The sequence below is a fragment of the Schistocerca piceifrons genome, chromosome 1 (genome assembly GCF_021461385.2).
Source record: "Schistocerca piceifrons isolate TAMUIC-IGC-003096 chromosome 1, iqSchPice1.1, whole genome shotgun sequence".
NCBI lineage: Eukaryota > Metazoa > Arthropoda > Insecta > Orthoptera > Acrididae > Schistocerca > Schistocerca piceifrons.
In genome coordinates this window covers 737,355,210-737,378,626 of record NC_060138.1, presented here as the reverse complement: position 1 = coordinate 737,378,626, position 23,417 = coordinate 737,355,210, and the positions used below count along the sequence as shown (strand labels likewise).

Sequence of the window (23,417 nt, the reverse complement as noted above, 5' to 3'; positions counted from 1 at the left end):
CATAGGCACTATATGTTGTTGAACAGTGTCTGCGCTGCCAAGAGTGTAGGCACATAATATACCATCTGAGCCATCATGGTAGCAGCTCTGTAGGGCAACGATTTCAATGTATTTGTGACATCAAGGTAAAAGAGACATCAGGTGGAAGTTTTATAACTTGTAGTCGACATAGTTGCAGATATTCCAGGTGGGGCAACATTGCAGGTTTTCTGCTTCTTACTTGGATGTGAACGCAGTTCTTTTGGCTGTGCAAATAGCTGTTTGATAGGTGTTGCATAGAGGGCAGCACCTTTACACACTGTGGAGTCTGGTTTCCCCTGCATCAGTTTGTCGTGACATGAGGACACTCTTCTGTTTGCTACTGTGTGGTGTGGACAGGGAATGGAGTGCTTTTCTCGGGAGGAAATGGCAGACATGCATTGTGCTTACAGGCCAGGGGATGGAAATGCTCACACTGCCCAATGTCTATATGTTCGGTGGTTTCCAAATCATCAAATGCCAGGTTCACACACATTTGCTGCCATCCACAGTTCCCTATGAGGGACAGATTTACTTGAGGTGCATTTTCCACTGGAGTGTTCTCGTAATGGCACCGTGCATTTAAGATCTACTTTGAAACATGGTGCATTCATTTTGTGTCACATGTACGAAGACCTAATGGATGCAATCATCATTGCACAGTGCGTACACCATGGCTTGAATAGGAGGTATTAGCACCACTGGAAAACACACCCTGAACAAATTCATGGTGTGTTGCATGGGAAATGGGTGTAAGCCATTCCACAATTTGGCATGTATAGCAAGAAAATGATTTCCGCCCCTACTGCCTTCAGAAGACTCATGACCTTAACCCAGATGATTTTCTGCCAGTGGTTTTCGCAAAGTTGTCATTGAACAGGACTTCCTAAACTGTGTACTTTTTATGCACAAGTTATTCTTTACATGAGAGAGCATGTTCAACAGCAGCACACATGGGCACGAGAAAATCCACATGCGACCTTTGTTTGTGGTCACCTAGATTGCTTTGCTGTCAACATTTGGTCCGGCTTGGTAGGCAATAATCTGATTGGTCAATAACATGTTTCCCCAGTAACTGAACACAAACAGATACTTCCATCTTTTTACAATAAACCCTGCCAGAGCTGTTGGAACATGTTCCACTCAATGTTCGACAGTGAATGTTGTGCCAACACAATGGTGCAGCTGCGCACTTCACACAACCTGTGTGAATGCGTTTGGATGAAACCTTTGGTGAGAACTGGATAGGAAGAGGTGGGCTGCTGGCATGGCCTGCACGTTCCCCTGACTTGGCGTCCATTCATTTTTTTTCTTTTGGGACCATTTGAAATTTGTCATTATAAAATACCCACTGAGACTGATGAAGAGCTGATAGTGCACGTTGTGGCAGCCCCAATAGAGTTTCCACTTTGCCAGGAGTGTTCGAAAGAGTGTGACAGTCACTCCAGTGCCACTGCATGGCATGCATTCAAGCAGAAGGGTGTAATTTTGAGCACTTTTTGTAACTGTTTTCAAATAAAGATAAACTTCACCCCAACTTCTCATTTATCTTTTTGCCACAAATACATTGAATTGCCCTGCAGACTGCTACCATGATGGTTCGAAAGGTATGTTGTGTGCCTACCTCTTGGTGGCACGTGACGCTGTTCAGCGACGCCTAGCACTGTACGATAAGGGAAGTGGGCATTGGTTGCTATGTGAAATATGCTTACTATGAACCACTCAACCAGCCCTCTCATTTTCTACATTCATTTCAGATACACCGTGTATATTATTATTACTGAGTGCCAAAACAAAACATTCTCCACTGTTAAATGATAAGGATAACTTTGTCATGAATTATTTGTACTAATTTTTTAATTTACTATGTTTATTTAATGAAAAAATTGTTAATTAATATTTGCAGACAAGGCACTAGAGTAACATATCAAATATATCATTAGTGTGAACCTGGGAAGAGAAAATACACTAGCACATTTGACTAGTGATTGCCGTTCTGGTTTATGCGATGTTTAGATCATAATAAAAAGTTGATTATATGATAATATGTGAATGATATGAAACGGTGTTCAAGTGCAGTTGTAGAAATATATAATGTATAGGAGCTGCAGGATGGTTAAGTTCCAATGATACTCAAGAAAGCCATTGATTTTTCACTCCTGTTTTTAACCTATTATTGATGTACTATTGACAGCTTAATATTTACGTGAGTGTACTAACATCTGCCAGTAGATTACGCATTATGGCAATGATGGCCCATAAGCAGTGATCATACTATTAACTGACATCTACATTATATAATGTCAGATAATTATTTAAGTTACTGGAATAGGTAAGAAAATATATTTTTCAATTGCAATATTTCCTAGTTTTGTTTGTTATTTCCAGGAGCATCTTGTTGTTGAAATGAAAGAATGTGTCAGTACTTCATTCAAAACAGATTTTACAGACTAAAAGCAGTAAAAGTTAAATACCATTTGAGACAAAAGAGAATATCTTATATCACTCACATAATGACAGGTAGATACACAGTTGATGTAATAGATATTGGATCCCTAAGTTGCTCAACTTTTTGGCAATTCTCTATACAGGAGAAAGGCACAAAAATTAATAAGGGACATAATATGTAATGGCATTGGTAGTGTTTCTAAAACATAGGCCAGAAGAGACACTTGGAATGGAAAAAGAGTTGTAAGCTACAATGAAATAAGAGCCAAAATTGAGCTTACGAAGTGCTTATGAACAGCAGAGGTCATAGATGTTAGCGTAACTGGAAATAAGTAACATCATGCAAATAAAAAATAAAAATTAAAGGAAGTCATATCTAAGAATGTGTGTGGTAGGAGTGGGGATGAGACAGCAGGGGTTGACGGGGGAGATGACGAGAACATAATAAATATCAATAAATTCAAAAAGAGTGAGAGATGATAATAGGTTAAGATGCTGAGAAAATACTTATTGTTTTGTGTTGGTAAGGGATAGAAAGTGGTAAAGAGAAAAGAAATGCATGAACATTAAGAATGGTGTGGTATAACAGTGTGATACAGAACTTCTTGAAGCTTTAGTTCACATTTTTGTCTTTGGAAGCTCCATTTTTGAGTGGAAATTCAAGTAATCTAAGTTGTGAAACAAATACTCAGGCTCATGTTCTTAGCAATGAGATATTGGTTTTTGTGACACAGACTGATTGCAGCCATACATTCACACTGAAAACTTGGTGGTAGTCATTCCATTTTGAAATGTTGAACACAATTTACTATTAATGCGATATACCATAAATTGCATGAAACTCATACCAAGATTGCTTCTTTTGCCAATAACATGAGTGGATACTACTAGAGATAAGGAATGATGTGTAATAAATTCACAATATTTCTTACCACTGTCTGTACAAAATTGTATTTCTGTTTCTGCTTTTTTTTGACAGAAATTAATGCCAGAGGATTTCAAAACAGCAAAAATCAATGTGTTGCCAGAATGGCCTACAAAGGGCAGAATTGAGTTCAAAAATGTCAGCCTCTGTTACAGAGAAGGTTTGCCAAATGTCTTAAAGGGTATTAATTTTATCATTGAATCTGCTGAAAAAATAGGTATGTTAATAATATACTGTTTGTAGCTGCAATAGCCAAAAGAAAAATAAATGTAAAATGCTTCTTAAATTTTATACATAAAAAAGGAAAAGGTTGCTGAACAGCTACAGATATTCTGACACTAGTTGTATTATCTTGTGTTCCTGGAACAGATAATCGTTTGCTAAATCCAGGAGCCAAAGCTTCTTCAGAAATATATGCTGTGCTTTTTAGGTGTACTATCCAAATAACCATGTTATTTGTGGATGTAGTTACAACTACTTTTATTTTATTATTTTTAGTAATTATTGCAAACATAGACTAGTTCAGTTTGTTGGTTCTTCAGTTGAACAAAATCCAAAATGATTTGCTAAAATTTGGAAATTGTCGCTGATGTACAAGGTAAACAAGTGAAATATACAAATCCACTACATATGTGGTTGCATGCTTCCACTTATATAGTTGACATTAACCCCAATTATCTGAAGATTAAAACAAATAATTTTAATTAAAGATTTAATGTTGTAGGAGAAAAATGTACAAACTGTACAATCATCTGTGAAATATTGTACTATGGTGCAAAAAAATTGTCAAATAGATTTCATTTTAATTAGTTTTAAAGTTATTTCCAATACCATGCCTGTTATCCCTTCAGAATATTGTGCCATGCTAGATTGCTAAATTAAGTAAAGAATAATTCATGTCTTATTTTCTGGGTTCTAGCTGGAACCCAATTCCACATACTGTTCCTGCATCCTTGATTGGCACATGGAATCCCCCCAGATGGCCTTACCATCAAATTACCCATCTCCGGCTGCCACCCTTCCCTCCACAATGACCTCCATCTGTTCAAATTCCATCAATCCTTAACCCTCACCAGCATGGTCCTGCAAAACCATATCAACCAGTCCCAAACCCCCTTGCAATATCTTCCCTCCATCCACAAAATTCTCCTTCTGTGCAATCCCAAATTACCGGATCCCACATCACACACTGAAACTCTTACACTTGAGGAGCTAGAGCAGCATGCACTATGCCAACTCAAAAAACTCTCCAACCTGTTCACTACCTGTTCCCACCTTGGACTACCACTATCCACTATCTCTACAACAGCCTCCACCACATACACTCATAGCTGACAAACCCTGTCTCACAGACCGACTACATTTACCCCAGCCTCAAACACTCACTCTCACCACCACACAGAATTCAGAAATTTTGCAGACCCAAAACACGGTGTTTAACCTTTCTGCCAAACTCCTAAGCCTTGCAGAAGTATTAGTCCTTTCCAAAGGCCTCACTTTTTGCCCCACTCTCAAATTCAGTCATGCAGAACTTGTTAAAGACCTCTCCTTCTCCCGGTCCCTACAGTGGAAACACTTTTTCGCCACCGACCGTACCAATCAGACTCAACCAAAGACCAATGTTGAACACTGCCTGACTCAGTCTATTCCTCCATCCAACAGTGATCCATCCAAGTGCCCCCCCCCCCCCCCCCCCAATCACCCCCTGTCAACTTTCCATAATTTCTTAAGCTTGAACCTTGCCTCACCATCATTCCCCAAATCCCTCAACATGCAACCACAGAAAGATCTGCAATCCACCAAATAACTGATTTTTCAGTAGCCGGGGAAACATGTCTCATTTTACTGGAATTTCGGGAAATGAGCAAGCAACCAAGGAGGCCAGCAAAGAACGCAATGTGCCACTCCCCTATGGGCTGTCATCAGTAAGAAGCCATGGAATGGTGGGAGGATGGGCATTGTTCAGTAAATCATGGCTTCATACTTTTGTAGAAGGAAGCCTCAGTCTGGGATGTGTAGAGAACACAAATCACTGTACACATTTTAACTGAGACAAGAGGGCAGAAGCAAATGTAAATGGGAACTTGTCCTCAAGATGAGACAAGAGAAATATTAGTTTCTTTTGTGTCTGGACTCTGGTTTAAGCTTTTGGGCTGCATGTTTTAATGTCTTGTAAAGTGTGTGATTTATAATTTTTTAAGCAACTGATCAGCCAACCATATGTCTCTCTCTCTCTCTCTATCTATCTATCTCTCTCTCTCTCTCTCTCTCTGTGTGTGTGTGTGTGTGTGTGTGTGTGTGTGTGTGTGTGTGTGTGTGTGTGTGTGTTAGTATACTTTATAGACGTAGCTTGTAGTGGCTTCTTCTCCCAGTTAGTGTATAATGTACAATTTTATTAATGGGAGTTATGGAACACAGTGTGTGAATGAATGAATGAAGACATTTTTCTTGAAAGATATTAATTTGTTCTCCACAAACAGACTGAAATTAACTTTGATGTATCGAAGTACATCCAGTGTAAAACCTGACCTCTGTCTTATCAGTTACGCACATGGAAAAATTTAAACAATAAACTGGGATTACAAAAGGTGTTGGACGTGCATGTTAAAAACTTGAACTGAAATTCATATGCTAATATTTTAGAGCTTTTGAAATGCATAAATTAAGTGGCTATGATAACAGCCTTTCTGTATGTGAAATTTTGTGACCAACAATCAGTCACAGCTCATTACATAACAATGATGTCTACCTCTGTAGCTGGGTGGCCAGTGCAGCAGGACTGACATGCAGGGGACCCAGGTTCAATTCCTGGCCAGTCAGGGATTTTATCTGTTCGGGGACTGGGTGTTGTGTTGTCCTTATCGTCATTGATGCATAAGTAGTCAAAGTGGTATCAAATAAAAAGCCTTGGACTAGGTGGCTGAACAACCCCAGCCATTAATGTTATATGTTTATTTCATTCCACATAATAATGATACTAGAAACAATATTATGAAAATCATAGTTGCTACTCACCATGTAGTGGAGATACTGAGTCACATACAGGCACAACAAAAAAGACTGTCAGAAAATGAGCTTTCGTCCAACAAAGCCTTCGTCAGAAATAGACAACACACACACACTCACACAAACACAACTCACACACACATGACCACAGTCTCTGGTTGCTGAGACCAACAAGCAGCAGCGCGTGATGGGAGAGGAACCGGGTGGTGAGATTAAGGAGGAGGCTAGGGGGGAGGGGGAGAGATAGCAGTGTAGATGTGAGGGATGGTAAAATACTGTTTGTTAGAGCATACAAGGACAGGGTGGAGAGAGGTTAGAACAGCAGGGAGGTAGCGGAAAAGAAGAAAAGTAAAAAGAGTGAGGGTGCATTGGTGAAATAGAGGCTATGAAGTGCTGGAAACAGGCAAGGGCTAGATAGGTAAGGATAATGACTAACGATGGTTGAGGCCAGGAGGGTTACAGGAATGTAGGATATATTGCAGCGAGAGTTCCCACCTGCGCAGTTCGTAAATTGGTGGGAAAGATCCAGCTGGCACAGGCTGTGAAGCAATCATTGAAATGAAGAATGTCATATTGGGCAGCATATTCAGCAACGGGGCGGTTCAGCTGTTTCTTGGCCGCCGTTTGTTGGTGACCATTCTTGCAGACAGACAGTGTGTTGGTTGTCATGTCCAGGTATAATGCACCACAATGGTTGCAGCGTAACTTGTAGATCACATGACTGGTTTCACATGTAGCCCTGCCTTTAATGGGATAGGTAATGCTTGCGACTGGACTGGAATAGGTGGGATCTATGGGGCAGGTCTTATATCTAGGTCTATTACAGGACTATCAGCCATGGGGCAAGGGGTTGGGAGGTGGGGTTGTGCAGGGTTGGACAAGGATGTCGTGTAGGTTTGGTAGGTGGTAGATTACAACTGTGGGACAGGTGGGAATGTTAGTGGGTAAAACATTCCTTATTTCGGAGCACAACGAGATATAGTTGAAACGCTGGCAGAAAATGTGATTCAGTTGCTTTGGTCCTTGGTGGTACTGTTTCACAAGTTGAATGCTCTTCTGTGTCTGTGGCCGAACAATGGGACTTTGGGAGGTGGGGAGTAATTGGAGAGATAGGGTACAAGAGATCTGCTTTTGTACAAGGCAGCAGGGGGGGGGGGGGGGGGGGGGGGCTAATTACAGTCTGTGAAGGCCTCAATGAGACACTTCGTATATTTCAAGAGGGACCACTCATCAGTACAGATGTGACAGCCTTGGGTGACTAACCAGATGTGGGGTTTGAGATTCTGTGTGTTCAGGAATGATTCTTCTAGATGGCCCACAAATAAGTTGATAAAGGATGGTGCCATGTGGGTGCCCATAGCTGTACCCTGCATTTGTTTGTAGGTATTGTCTACAAAGGAGAAATAATTGTGGGTGAGGATGCAGTTGGTTATGGCAACTAGGAAGGAGGTTGTTCATTTGGAACATAGTGTTCAGTAGCATTAGGGATGTTAGTGAAGAGAGAGGTGCCATCAATAGTGACAAGCAGGGTAAAGGAACAGGAACTGTGAAGAGCTGGTGCAGGAAATGTTTGGCATCTTTTATATAGGAGGGTATGTTGTGGGCAATAGGCTGAAGGAGATGGTCCAGAGTAGAGATTCTCCCAGTGGAGGCACAGTAATCAGCCACATTGGGGTGCACTGGGATGTTGGGTCTATGGGCTTTAGGAAGCACGTAGAAGGTAGGAGTGGGGGAATGATAGGGACGAGGAGAGAGATAGACTCCAGAGAGAGGTTCTGGGATGGGCCTAAGGATTTAAGGAGAGAGCGGAGATCCTGATGGATTTCTGGAATGGGGTCAATGTGGCACAGTTTGTAGGTGGATGAATCTTACAGCTGGTGGATTCCTTCTGCTAAGTAATCACTGTGCTTCAAAACCATGATGGTGGAAACTTTGTCAGCAGGCAGATTTTCTGTGTGGGGTATATTTGCTGCAGTACTTGTAAGGCACTGTGTGAATCAGAGCTGATGAGAACCTTTTTTGTTTTGATGACACCTCATCTGTAATATTTCCTTCAGGATTGCATGCTATGTACAGTGTACTGATTGAGAAGGTAAATCCTGAAGACTGTCATGGGGAAAACAACTCAGCACTTGAGAGAGTTCCCTTGGTTTGAGCTATCGGTGAATAATAGCTTGAATAACAACCTTTTGCAGCACAGACCAGTGTAAGACATGGAGGAAGAGAGTCAGTGAGGTTTTGGAAGGTACTGACAGCGATGTGGAGCCATGCCAACTCCAGTACCTTGGTTAGCTGTGTTAGGTTTGTAGGTGGAGTTACCATAGTGCATATGACTCGATCGAGCTGGTCCCAAGGAGACTCATTTGGTTTTAAGTCTGGGGAGCAAGATGGCCAGGGTAGTAAGGTAAATTCACCCTTGCGCTCTTTGAACCATGCATGTATGTGGCAAGCTGTGTGACATATTGCATTTAGCGTGCTGTCATGCCTATTAAAAACAAACTGCACATTTGGGGTGGTCATGGTCCTCAAGGATAGATGTATATTTGTGTTGATTCATCGTGCCTTCCAGATTGACAAAATCACTCAGGGAATGACACAACATTCCCCAGACCATAACACTCCCTACTCCGGCCTGAGCCCTTTTGATGATTGTTGTAGGGTGTTTGCTTTCAGATATTTCATGCTATTCACATCAAAAGCCAGTTGACCATTGGAGTGTAAAGCATCTGAAAAGGCCACTTGTTGCCACTCTTTGAACATCTAGTTGTTGCATTGGCATGCAAATTCCAGTCTTCATCACTGATGAACAGCAGTCAGCACAGGTGCATGAACCAAGTGCCTGCTGCGGAAGCCCATATGCAACAACATTTGCTGAATGGTCATTGAGAGTACACTGTTCCACTTAGTTCATCTTTCGATGCCAGTAACAAGTTTACAAACTTTTTGACTTTGGAAATGCTCCAATCCTTGCCCTGAAAGCCAATGATCATATCCTTTTGGATTTCAGATAAATCTCTCTGTTTTCACATTACAACAATGACTGCAGTGTTTTCCGTGTACCCCCAACATGCCTCATATACCTTCCACTACTAGTGCTGCCCCCTCCATATGTGAGTGGTTATTGCATGTTGATGTTTAACATAGGTGTTTATCACATTAATGTACTTTGACCATGTATTAAACTATAACTGGGTGATGTGTCATATAACACAGACAGTACAGAGTATCACAGACAGTGCAGAATCTGGCAACCATATAGAAAAAGGGAAGTCTTATTTATAATTGTTTATGTAACTTTTGACATCAGTGTACCACTCTCCTAGTAATCATACAGAATTATTCGTAGAAAATAGTATTCTTAAAATGTAAAATTGCAGAGTTTTTATATTTGATGATATTAGGTATAAGGCTGAACATATGAAACCCCTATTAGACATATTAAGACCATTAAACTTCTACTGTCTAAATGACAAATCCACCACACTCAGTGCATGCTTAGATAATATAACCTGCAACTTTCAGCGAAATAAAACTGAATTTGGTACTGTAAACCACAGGATATCAGATCATGCAGGGCTGTGCGTTAGGCAACCCCTAAACAACAAGACAGGCAGTTCTTCAACTGAGTTAGTAAGAGTAATCAGACCAATAACAGATCATAAACTGAATCAGTTAAAAACTGAGCTTAGTCACATCAACTGGGATACAGTACTCACTAATGATATGTCTGCTAATGATTCAACACTGCAATTTTTAGAATTATTTGTAAAAAACCATGACTCATGTTGTCCCAAATATCACAGAAAACACACAAAGCATAACTGGAGTAATAAACCTCAATAACTGAGAAACTGGTACACAACACACCTGCACAAACTTAGGGAAGAAATGATGGTGCACTATGACAGATTGCGACAGAACAAGCTGAGGAGGAAATTTACACAGCAGCGAGAAGAGTGTATAGATAGTAAATTAGAGCAGCCAAGAATAGAGCCAATGACAATTCAGTTCAACAAATAAGTGTAAACCAGTGTGGAAATTTATCAAAACAGAGATAATCTATGAAAAGAAACCCAACAACATTCCAAGTCAACTGAACATGTTAAATGCACACTTTACCTGTTCTGGCTCAAATAAAAATCTCATTGAAGGTGCAAGTAAAGCTATAGTTTTTCTTCCAGCTCTAGACAGTGAGCAACATGACAACTTCTAATGGACACTTGTGTCCTACAGACAGGTTAACAAAGCAATTGCCCGACTTAGCAACTTAAAAGCAGAAGATCATCTAATAAAAAATATAAAGAACGAAATTCTACTGCTGCTAACCAAAATCATCAACAAAATGCTACTCGAAGGAATCTTCCCAGATTGCTTAAAAATTACTATTGTAACACCTATCCATAAGAAAGATGATAAAGCATCTCCTGATAACTATTGTCCCATGTCACTCTTACCAGTAATATCAAAAATCATAGAGTATTGTATGCACAGATGAACAAGCACTTCAAGAAAAATAACCTAACTAGCTCCTCACAATATTGTTTCATACCTTGTCTTTCCAGGGTCAGAACAGTGGAGAATATCATTACAAAAATAGCTGATTCTTTTGAGACTAATAAAACGACCTGTGCGACTTTTCTAGGGTTGAGGAAAGCTTTTGACAGTCCCTCCCATTGTATACTTATCAGAAAGCTCCAATACTACAGAGTTGGAGAGAATGCTCTTCACCTTAGCAACAGAAAGCATATGGTAACTATAAAGAACCAAAGGTCAGACTCATTACTTGTTACAAAAGGCATTCCACAGCGCTCAATACTGGGTCCATTCCTGTTCATTGTGTGTGTGTGTGTGTGTGTGTGTGTGTGTCTACAACTGTTGCCATACAAGTTGACGATTTAGAGGAGCTGCAATGTAATTAAATATAGCAGTGGACCAATGCACTAACTTGTTCCAGGCAAATTATTTGCAAATTAATAACAATAAAACTGAAGACATTGTTTTCAGTTCAAGTGTGTCTAATGAAGATCAAAAAATAATCAAACCATTAGGTTTGCACCTAGATCACAAACTCAGCTGGGCGAGTCATACAGAAAGATTGTGCTCAAAATTTTCTCAGGTGATTTATCTGCTGCACATACTGAGGAATAATGTAAGCAAAACCCTACTATTATCTGCTTATTTTGCATTTTTCCACGCCCATCTTACCTGTGGAACTCTTCTATGGGGCAACTGCTCCAGCTCAAGAACTGTATTCAAGTGCAAAAAAGCCTAACAGATGTATAGCTGCACTCACTCCAAGAGAATCTTGTAAGGATCACTTCAAAGATTTGAGTATTATGACAGTCCCATGGCATCGCATGCATAGTTGCCTTCTCAATGTTAAAGAGAAGTTAAATAATTATAACCTTAAGATGTCTGTACATGATCACAACACAAGAACTGGATAATCAATTGACATACCCTGCAGTAGGCTAGCTAAGATTCACAACAGCCACAGATATCAAGAACCCAGATTTTTCAACAGACTCTCAAAAGTCACCCATCCTGTTCCATATAATACATTTAAGAATGTTCTAGAAGACTGGTTTAAGAAGGCAGCATACCATTCCGTAAAACAGTATGAATAATCAGGTGTAAGTGACATAAAGTTCTGACTAATGTCATACAAAGTTGTAATAAATCACTGGTTAAAAGGATCCTACATAAATAATTTTCACATTATCTGTATCAATATGTCACTGGTGTAAATATCATGAAATGTTATGTATTTTTGTCTCTTAGCTTTATATGTACATAATTACACCAGTAACATGTAAAATGTTCTAAGGTGAATAAATTCTACATTCCATCAATACTAAAGCAGCAAAAAATAATAGAATGCACTCCGTATCAATAGCTGGTGCTTTCTTATAGATTAATACCAATATTATGATATCACGTGCTAGCAATGGATATAGAAGAGTTAAGTTATTAAATCTAAATACAGTTTAAATACTCATCTTTGTATAGTTGAACAATAAGTTACATGTTCTTTCAATATACAACATTCAAAAGTCTTTTGTTCCTTTTATTTATTAAAAAAATTATGGAAAACAATCTGAAACCGCAGTCCAAAATGCGCTTGTTGAAACATAGTCTCCTGCATACTCTGCCTCATATACTTTTATAGTTTCATAACGATCATTACATTATATTTTATTATTACAAAATTAGTCACAATCAACTTCAGTACACCATTTTAATTTTATATAGTCATTCTCACCTCACTGTCAATAATATTGATTTTATTTGATAATAGTGAGCTAAGACTCCTGGCACCCACACCAAAACTAAGATTATTGTACAGTTTCTCTCCCTGTCATTCCAGTAGAGTCACCCAGAACCCTTGATGAGTAGCAGGGTATCCTTTACTAGGTCTTTGTGAGACACAATCTCTTCAGGGATTACTGTCCCAAATATTTACTGTCTTTTGGCCTCCAGTGCTTCGCATTGGAAATAGTTTACACTGAGGGGTTTCTTTCTTGAGGCCGATTGTGTGCAGCTGTTTCTTGAAGTTCCCATGGGTAGTCAACAGACCTACAATGAGTTTAATCTGTCTTCTGTTCAAGCCCAGGATTGCAATACTTCTCTTAAAATATGGTTTGGGCATCACTAATTTACCATATTTCAATTTTGAATCTTAATGCAATACTCTGTGTGCTTCCTTCTGACCCAGCCACATAATTTACATTTTACCATACCATTAGTGATGATTAAGACAGATTCTGAAGCAACAAATGGACTCATCACTGCTGCACTAGACAGCCTATCAGCTTGTTCATTACCACTAATCCCTGGGTGACCAGGGACCCCCATTTGGTCAAACCTGTTGCTTTCTCCAAGCCTCACAAGGGAGTCATGGCATTCTGCATTGATCTTTGATCTCATTGCAGGGGACTAATGAAGATTTCAGAAATGCTTGGCTGTCTGAATGAATGTAGATAGTATGATCCTTGTAGCACTTAAGTAAATTCTCATGTACACATGCTTGTACAGTGAATATCTCTGCCCAGAATTTCATAGTTGGCATCCCTGGAGAGACTGCAGTGCCATATACCTTGGTCCTAGCAGCTTCATCTGTTTTGACCCATCCACAAACCAGACTGTCTCCTGAACAGTATCATGGTTCATTCTTCCAATGCTCCGTGCTTCCAACTGTTACACTGAAACATTTGTTGAAGCAGCTGGAAGCTGTTTCATAGCCATTGGGAATTTCTCCAGCCATTCCTATATTTACCACAGTCATTATATTAATGTAGGATACTGGATATCCTAAAGGATTCCAGTTTTTAACCTTTATACCCCTGCTAGTGTCTCCATTGTAACCCAAAGGTGTAACGGAGACAAGTCCAGCATGGTCTGCTTTCCTGCAGTGTTTTTGTTGCTAATTCCTCCTATTATGCAAAGCAGGCCAATCTCTGCACCTTTCCAAGCTCCTCAGCAGCCACCTTTTGCTCTGCTTTATTCCACCATACTGGAGTCCCATAAATGTATCACAGGTTTTATAACAGATTTGGATATCCAGTACATGCTTCTGGGACCCAGATCACAGTTTTTACCACAGGCCCTTGTAGTGCACGTGAGAGCACCTTTTGCCTTGGAACTTTTATTCTTCTGTGTGAGGAGTCCATGTTGGTTTTGCATCCTTGGTTACCCCTAGGTAACCACTGAAGAGCTTATGATTTCAATATGTGTCCTGAATATGCTTCCTCATTAATGGTACTATAACAGTTTTCCTGGGACTAACCCTTAGACTCCTTTTCCTGCTCATTTTGCACCATGTTCAGAGCACACCATGTCATTGTTCTAACTGCAGTAGTGGAGACAAAACCCCACATTGTAGACACTGTCTGGTGATGTTAATCCCCATTTTTACATCTGTCAATGTGACTTTTACCTTTCATCTGCTCAACATGGTGGTCTTAATGCCATGCTGTTTGGCGGCTCTAAACTTGGATTTGAAGGTCATGTTGCATAGAGCCCCCTCAGTATCCAGGAAGATGCAGAGAGCAGCTTCTTGAATGTGTAGAGCTTTTTCTACCTTCCTAACAATTTGGTAAAGAGCAGTTTTGCATGATTTTACTGGTCGATACGCATGGGGTTTTTTTTTTTTTTTTTTTTTTTCCATGTAGAGGAACCTCAGCTAACATTCTCTTTATCATGTGCACATTAACCAGTTTTTTTATAATGTCTGTAAAAGAAAGAGGGACAGAGTGATTAGGCCTATATCCTTAGCCTTGGTATGATCAGTTCTCCCTGACTTCTGAATGAAAACAATGTTTACTGTCCTCCAAGTATTGGGGATGACTTCTGCTACTAGACTGACTCTAAACAGACTGCATATGAATTTAATTATTCCCTCCTGCTTCTTGCAGTAGAGCCAGAAAAATCCCATCTGGGCCTGGTGACTAGAATGGTTGGAAAACTCCACTGCCCACTGGATTTTCTAGAAGTCAATCAGCAATTTGTAAGCAGTCTTCTTTTAGACTGATTGTATTTCTGTAGTATTGTACCAATAAACTGAAATCTGCTACCTGATTTAGGTTACTATGTTTCTTCATCTTGTGAAGGGCACAATTTAATAATTGCAAACATTTAAAGCAAGTTGTGAATCTTTGCACCACTTTAAGATCTTATCAATCTCTGGCTGTATATTTGTGCAGCTTCTTTGAAACTGTACTTCATTGTAGATAACTGAACACCTGCTAAAAGTCTGATGGTGTTACGGGTCCTCCCCAAGTTACTTCCACATCTATCAGTGACTTTCCATGCTGGATAACTTGCTGTGTCCTCCCTACCAAAAAATCATCAATCCAATCACAAATTTCTCTTGATACCCCACATGGTCATACTTTTGATAAAAACTGTAGGTATGGCACTCAGTCAAATGTTCTTTGGAAAGCAATAATATGGCATCTACCTGACAGGCTTGGTCTGTGGCTTTTATTATGTCACATGAGAAAAATGCAAGTAGGGTTTCGCAAGATCGATGCTTTCAAAATTTGTGCTGAGGTCATTCTATTTGAGATACCTCATCATGAGAATGAAGCCGTTCATGACAGCAGTGTTGTATAAAACACTTTCTGACTTCTTGCCATCTCAGTTCAGGGTAAAACCTTGAGCTTTCAATGACAGCTCAGTTGTCTTTACCAGGAGCAACTGACTTTCAAAACTACTGTTGTGGTGGCCTTATATAGACTATAGATGGCTTAACACTGTTGCGGATGGTTTCAGCTTCTAATGAGCACCACTTGCATTCCAAAATTAATCATCTGAAATATGTGTTCCAAAAGAATGGCTATGATTCAGGTGATATGAAGTCAGCCTTCTCCAAGAAAAGGAAACATGAAAATGAACATTCATATGATGAGCCACTGATTGTATTCCTCCCTTTCCACAGTGCTACATCCAGCAAAATAGGCAGAGTCCTGGGAAGATAAAATGTATTTTCCAACCTCCTAGGAAGGTAAAGTTGATGCTAGCCCTGGTTAAGGACAGACTCAGCCTCAGGTTCCATGGGATTTATGATGCCCCTTGTAAGAGCAGAAGCAAATAAATCAGTCAGTCCATCCGTATCATTTCCATATAATAAAAATCAAGAACTTGAGAAATCTGTAGTTGCTGAGCACAGCTTCAGAAAAAAATACAAAATATTATTTGATGAAATGAAAGTTTCAGCCCAGGCTCCTATATAATGGGATTCTGTAATTGAAGAGGCTGTAGAAATATGAATCTGTGAGAAGAACTTGAACCATGACAGTGGATATAATATTACCAGTGCCTGGAAATGAGCTCCCAATGCAAAAAAGAGACTGAGATACTCATCACAGTATTTACACTACTACAGGAATAGTGGCACTACCAGTGCAGACATTGACACCATTTGTGATAGCATTACATAATCATCAACCAATCAGAAGATATCTATGGGCTATATAAGGACCCTACAACATTAGTTTTGATAGTCAGTTGCTGCTGATGAGGACAATGCAGGTAATCATCACAATCTCAAAGTTTTATCTGAATTGATGTGGCAAGAGGTCTGACACTTTTTTATACATACTTCATGATGTTTGAACTCAGAATGTTTTCAAAAAAAAAAAAAAAAAAAAAAAAAGGATGTCAAACATATTTGATGGTAGTTTTGTGGGTCACCCTTCCTGTAGACAGGTGTGTCCTGTGCTTTCATCCAGCTATGGGGCACTTTTTTTGTTCTAGGGATCTACGTTGAATTAGAGTTAACAGAGGGGCTATAATAATCGCAACTGCTTCTAATTTCCTGTAACTGATTCCTGTTGCTGTTGCTGTTGCTGTTCGGTTGAGACTGTTATATGAAAAGTTAATATTGCTGTGGCCTAGCTATGTATTCTATTGTATAGGTGCCTACAAGCAAGCAAACTTGACTGTGGTTGTGGGTGCAAATGTCAAATATCACACACAAAATGACTACATATAAATTATTCACACACATAAATAAGCTGCATACTAGTATTTGAGAGCAGGTGTTGATGTGATAATAAACACACTTGGGAATCTGTATAGGAAGTGTTCCAAAGTTTCAATAAAGCGAGGAAGCAGTCTGCCTCAAATAATTGAGTAAAAACCATTCTTTACACTTCATTTCCGTAATGCCTGCAGAATACCAAAGTAGTAAAACTAGAGTCTTCCACATAAATCACTATGTCAACACACTTTGTAATGTCAAAAATTATGTAAAGTCCTCACATTGAACTGGTCATTTACAGCACACATGTGATTTTAATCTGCTGAGTTCCTGTGAGAGTTATAAAAGATATAAATCAAAAGCCAACATGAACCGATGTTCAAACCAATCCCAAACAGCTGTGGCCTGGTGACATGGTGCATTATAATCCATAAAAATTCCATCATTGTTTGGGAACATGAAGTCCATGAATGGCTGCAAGTGGTCTCCAACAAGCCAAACATAGCCACTTCTGGTCAATGATTAGTTTGGGTGTACCAGGGAACCCAGTCCATTCCGAATAAACACAGCCCGTACCGTTATGGAGTTTCACCAGCTTCCACAGTGCTGTGCCTCGTTGACACCTTGAGTCCGTGGCTTTCTGGGATCTGCACCACACTTGAATCCTACCATCAGCTCTTACCATCTGAAATCAGGAGTCATCTGAGCAGGTCATAGTTTAACAGTCTGCTAGGGTCCAACCTATATGGTCAGGAAAGATGCTGCAGGCAGTGTCATGATGTTAGCAAAAGTACTCACATTGGTTGTCTGCTGCCATAGCCCATTAATGCCAAATTTCACTGCACAGTCCTAATGGATATGTTCGTTGTACATCCCCAATTGATTTGTGTGGTTATTTCACACATTGGTGCTTGTCTTTTAGCACAAACAACTTTGCGCAAATGCATCTATCTCTAACTATCCTTCCATATTCAAAGACTGTTCAATCCCTTCGTGTGGCCATAATCACGTTGAAAACATTTTCACATGAATCACATGAGTACAAATGACAGCTCTGCCAATGCACTATCTTTTTATACTTTGCATACACGATTCTATTGCCTTCTGCATATGGGCATATTGCTATTGTATCAGTTTGTCAACTTGGTGTATAATATGTAGCCAAATTGCTCTACAAATAATTTATGAGTCATTGTTAGAAAGTAAGATTTCATGCCACTTTCACTAAAACAAAAACATCATAAAAAGCAAATGTATGTATGGAAATAACCTTCTAAATGAATGTTATACAAGTGTGACCAAATGTTGTACCCAGTCCCAAATAAAATATGAATGTACAACATCCAGAAGTTGCCTAGTGAAAAAATATGGATTTGCAGCAGAAAATGTAAAAAATTTTGAAAAGAGAGTAATATTATGGATCCTCTCCAGGTGATACTGCCTTATCTAGTACTGACTGTCCAGGCAGAGAGGTTTGCATGTATGCTTGAAGCTGAGAGCTATTTTGGCATCAGCATAGATACCGGCAAGGTCCCCCAACCTTGACAGGCCTCATTGGATGAACCTGATGAAAAGAGCCACACAGTGGCCCATCTCTTCCTAAATTCTTTCTGTAATTCTGTCCCCAGCAACCTAGTTTCCCAACTCAAGGCATGATTCAATCCATGCTGAGGAGGAGTGCATGGAACATGGGAAGATACCTCATGAATGCAGCCTCAGGGATCCTGGGTGAGTTCCCTGAGAAAGTAGCCTTACACTGGTGTGAGGGTCGACTAGTGTCCATCCAATATATCCAAAATTATCATGGGCCCAAAATGGAGTGCACAGAAACTAGTTTAAAAACTGATGAACATCTTGATACCTCAAATTTCCAAACATCAGGTGTTGAACAAATGGAAGCTCTTTCAGCAACTGGACAAGGGGACAGAACAGTCCAAGAAGTGGAACATATCACTGATAAGTTGGAACAGATCAAGACCGAAGCCTTGTCTAGGGCAGAGAGGAGGAATCTTCTAAGAGAACAGAGAGAAAAGGAAGGTATAGAATGGGTTCTGAAGAACAAATGGGTGGTATTAAAACATCTTGAACCTAAGATCTCCAACAAATAACCATTTCAGAGTAAAATATTACACCACCTGTAAAATTTTGCACCAGGCATGAGTTATTCGTTTACTGTTCAGTAAAATATTACTTCAGGCATAATGCAGCCCAATTGTGCTTCTATTCTTGTGTGGAGGATGAGTTGGTTGCTTTTTGTAAGCAGCTGTAAATCACCAAGACTAATGTCAAGTAATTGCAAGCTGATGCATATAGATGTGTTAGGAACGCTACTGAGAATGTGCTGCATGATGCTATTAGTGCATGTGAGTGTGCATGCACTGAGTGTGGTATTGCTGAATGTGTGTGTTTGACTCAGCCGTCAAATGTAGCAGGCCAGCCACTGGAGGCTGCCTTTGGGAGCCATGCACACAGCACGGTCTCTGCCATGCTGTCTGCCAGCGACTTGCATATACATATGCTCAGAGCACCTCTATCTGGCCCTCCTTTATGTTCTCCAGTTGTACTGTTCACGTCTTGTTACATGGGGATCCACGAGAGACTTATTTCCATTATTGTTCACAGATCCGGGAATAAAGCCTTATTTGTGTTACTTGGACTTGTTTCATATATTATTTGGTTACTAAAAATGTGAAGGAGTCTGCTAAATATGAGCATTTCAAACATTTCCTATTCAAACATGTTCATTCATTCACGCATTCATTCATTCATTCATTCATTCATTGTGTTCCGTAGATCCCATCAAGAGGAGAATCTTCAGGGATATGGAACAAGTCAGGGTAAATGTTAACATGGGACAAAGACATAATAGAAACTTAATCTGTATACTGTACTAATATTAAACTATCACTACACTGCTTGATGCTATTCACATTCATATCACTTAAATTTAATTGTGAAAATTAGTAAGAAAGCTGCTTCTTTCAATAGAGCTGCTACCTTCTTAGTTTTACTATATGGAAGCTGTTCATCTGGAATTAGTAAGTTAATATGCACTTGATTACAATGGTATGCTTCAAAGAAATTAGTTTTATATTTATAAATTTGAGCCATACTTATAATAGATTATTATTTGTTATACAACTTTACAGCAAACACTGCTACTTGCCATGTAGCTACCAAAAATTTTGAATGCCTGAATCTAAATATTCAGATATTTTGTAGGAAGAGTGGCTAATGACACATGGTTTTATTTATTTATTTTTTATTTTATGTTATGTTATGCAAGAGCTTGTTGAATATCTTACCACCAAAGTACATCATTCTATTCTGAACCCTGTAATTGGGGCAAAGCATTCATGAAAATTATTTTTGTTCCATATATTGTGACTGTGTATGTCACAGTTCAGTTCAGACAGATTTGGATTGAGGCAGTAACTACCAAATGAACATGATTAAGGTTTCTATTCTGCAGAAGAGAACTATAAGTATGGTAGCAAAGGTGAATTCAGGTACATCACGTGACAATCTATGTTCAAAACAAATGACCCTCAATGTCAAAGGGACAAAGTCTCCTAATTTACTTCCAAATGAACTAAAAATCTGGGCTGGAATCTTTTAAAAAGCAGCTTAAATAATGGTGTATCATTAAATTCAGTATATGTGTGTGTTTGTGTGTGTGTGTGTGTGTGTGTGTGTGTGTGTGTTGTCTGTTTTTAACAATGGCCTTGTCAGCATAAAGCTAACTTTCTGATGGTCTTTTTGTTGTGCCTTTCTGCAACTCAGAATCGCTGTTGTATGGTGACTAGCAACTACCCTTTTCACTGTTCCAAAACGAATGTTAGTGTGTGTACATTTACATGTCTATTAGCAGTTCTGAAATTTTACCTTCCGAAGATAAGTAATAGCCATTAGTTCTGTCTCCGCAATCTTATATGTTTTAGCGATAACTTTGCCCTAGCCCTAAACATAGTGATAAATGGCATAGAAACAAATTATTATTTGTGCTGTGTTGTGGTGTATTATAATAACAGACTGCAATAATGTGCATTGCTGTTAAAATGTTTTGGTGTAGAAATATCATTATTTGTACCAGGGTAAGTCAGTTATTATCTGCAAAGTAGTTACAAAATTTTATTGTAATCAAATAGGAAACTTACAAGAACATCATTTTTTGACATAGTCTCCTTGCGTTTCAATGCACTTGGTCCATCTTTGTACAAGCTTCCTGATGTCCTCATAAAAGATGGTTCTCGGTTCAGTCGCAAGCCAGGAGTGCACTGCTTCTTTCACCGCTTCGTCCGAGGCAAATCGACGGGCCTTTAATGCCTGTTTAGTGGACTAAACAAGTGATAGTCATAAGGGGCAAGATCAGAACTATATGGAGGATGGCCCAGTACTTCAGATTTGAGTTTCTGGAGTGTTTCAGCAGTGTGGGCAGCAGTATGTGGACGGGCATTGTCGTGCAACAACACAACAGCTTTTGTCAGCAGTCCTTGGTGTTTGCTTTGAATTGTAGGGTTTAGCCTGGAAGTAAGCATCTCACTGTAATGCACACTGTTTATTGTTGTTCCCCTTTCCTCATAATGTTCCAGTACTGGACCTTGTGCGTCCCAAAAAACCATAAGCATCAGTTTTCCTGTGGACTGTTGGGTCTTGAACATTGGGGATAGGCTACAACCCCTTCCCAACCACTGCTTCCCTTTCATGGCCCTCGATTCTTATAACCGCCATCTGGCTTTTGTACAAATTGTAAATAGCCTTTCGCTCCCTGTATTTTACCCCTGCCACCTTCAGAATTTTCTCAACCACTGCTTCCCTTTCATGCCCCTCGAATCTTATAACTGCCATCTGGTTTCTGTACAAATTTTAAATAGCCTTTCGCTCCCTGTATCTTACCTCTACCACCTTAAGAACTTGAAAGAGAGTATTCCAGTCAACATTGTCAAAAACTCTCTCTAAGTGTACAAATGCTAGAAATGTAGATTTGCCTTTCTTTAATGTATTTTCTAAGATAAGTCATAGGGTCAGTATTGCCTCACGTATTCCAACATTTCTATGGAATCCAAACTGATCTTCTCCGAGGTCGGCTTCTACCAGTTTTTCCATTCGTCTTTAAATAATTCGTGTTAGTATTTTGCAGCCATGGCTTATTAAACTGATAGTTTGGTAATTTTCACATCCGTCAACACTTGCTTTTTTGGGATTGGAATTATTATATTCTTCTTGAAGTCTGAGGGTATTTCGCCTGTCTCATACATCTTGCTCACTAGATGGTAGAGTTTTATTAGGCCTCGCTCTCCCAAGGCTGTCAGTAGTTCTAATGGAATGTTGTCTACTCCCAGGGCCTTGTTTCTGCTTAGGTCTTTCAGTGCTCTGTCAAACTCTTCACGCAGTATTGTATCTCCCATTTCATCTTCATCTACATTCTCTTCCATTTCTATAATATTGTCCTCAAGAACATCGCCCTTATATAGACCCTCTATATACTCCTTCCACCTTTCTGCTTTCCCTTCTTTGCTTAGAACTGGGTTTCCATCAAAGCTCTTGATATTCATGCAAGTGGTTCTCTTTTTTCCAAAGGTCTCTTTAATTTTCCTGTAGGCAATGTCTATCTTACCCATAGTAATATGCGCCTCTACATCCTAACATTTGTCTTCTAACCATCCCTGCTTAGCCATTTTGCCCTTCCTGTAGATCTCATTTTTGAGACGTTTGTATTCCTTTTTGCCTGCTTCATTTACTGCATTTTTATATTTTCTCCTTTCATCAATTAAATTCAATATCTCTTTTGTTACCCAAGGATTTCTATTAGCCCTCCTCTTTTTACGTACTTGATCCTCTACTACCTTCACTGTTTCATCTCTCAAAGGTACCTACATCCTTCTGAATCTGCTTGGTGTATTCATCTCTTGGTCTCCCTCTACGATTTTTACCCTCCACGCTGCCCTCCATACAAAATTGGTGATCCCCTGATGTCTCAGAACACGTCATACCAACCGATCCCTTCTTCTAGTCAAGTTGTGCCACAAACTTCTCTTCTCCCCAATCCTATTCAATACTTCCTCATTAGTTATGTGATCTACCCATCTAATCTTCAGCATTCTTCTGTAGCATCACATTTCAAAAGCTTCTATTCTCTTCTTGTCCAAACTATTTATTGTCCATGTTTCACTTCCATACATGGCTACACTCCATACAAATACTTTCAGAAACGACTTCCTTCCATTTAAATCTATACTCGATGTTAACAAATTTCTCTTCTTAAGAAACACTTTCCTTGCCATTGCCAGTCTACATTTTATATCCTCTCTACTTCGACCATCATCAGTTATTTTGCTCCCCAAATAGCAAAACTCCTTTACTACTTTAAGTGTCTCATTTCTTAATCTAATTCCCTCAGCATCACTCGACTTAATTCGACTACATTCCATTATCCTTGTTTTGCTTTTGTTGATGTTCATCTTATATCCTCCTTTCAAGATACTATCCATTCCGTTCAACTGCTCTTCCAAGTCCTTTGCTGTCTCTGACAGAATT

General features: G+C 39.4%; 1 protein-coding gene across 4 annotated transcripts in view; it reads left to right on the top strand.

Annotated features, from left to right (window-relative positions):
• The window catches only part of LOC124711518 (ATP-binding cassette sub-family C member 5-like), a 538,718-nt gene that overhangs the window by 443,789 nt on the left and 71,512 nt on the right, over positions 1-23,417 (top strand). For all 4 annotated transcript variants that reach the window (XM_047241664.1, XM_047241655.1, XM_047241649.1 and 1 more), the window contains one exon: positions 3,446-3,608. In XM_047241664.1, the coding sequence (XP_047097620.1) occupies positions 3,446-3,608 (163 nt within the window). The remainder of the gene's footprint in view (positions 1-3,445; positions 3,609-23,417) is intronic.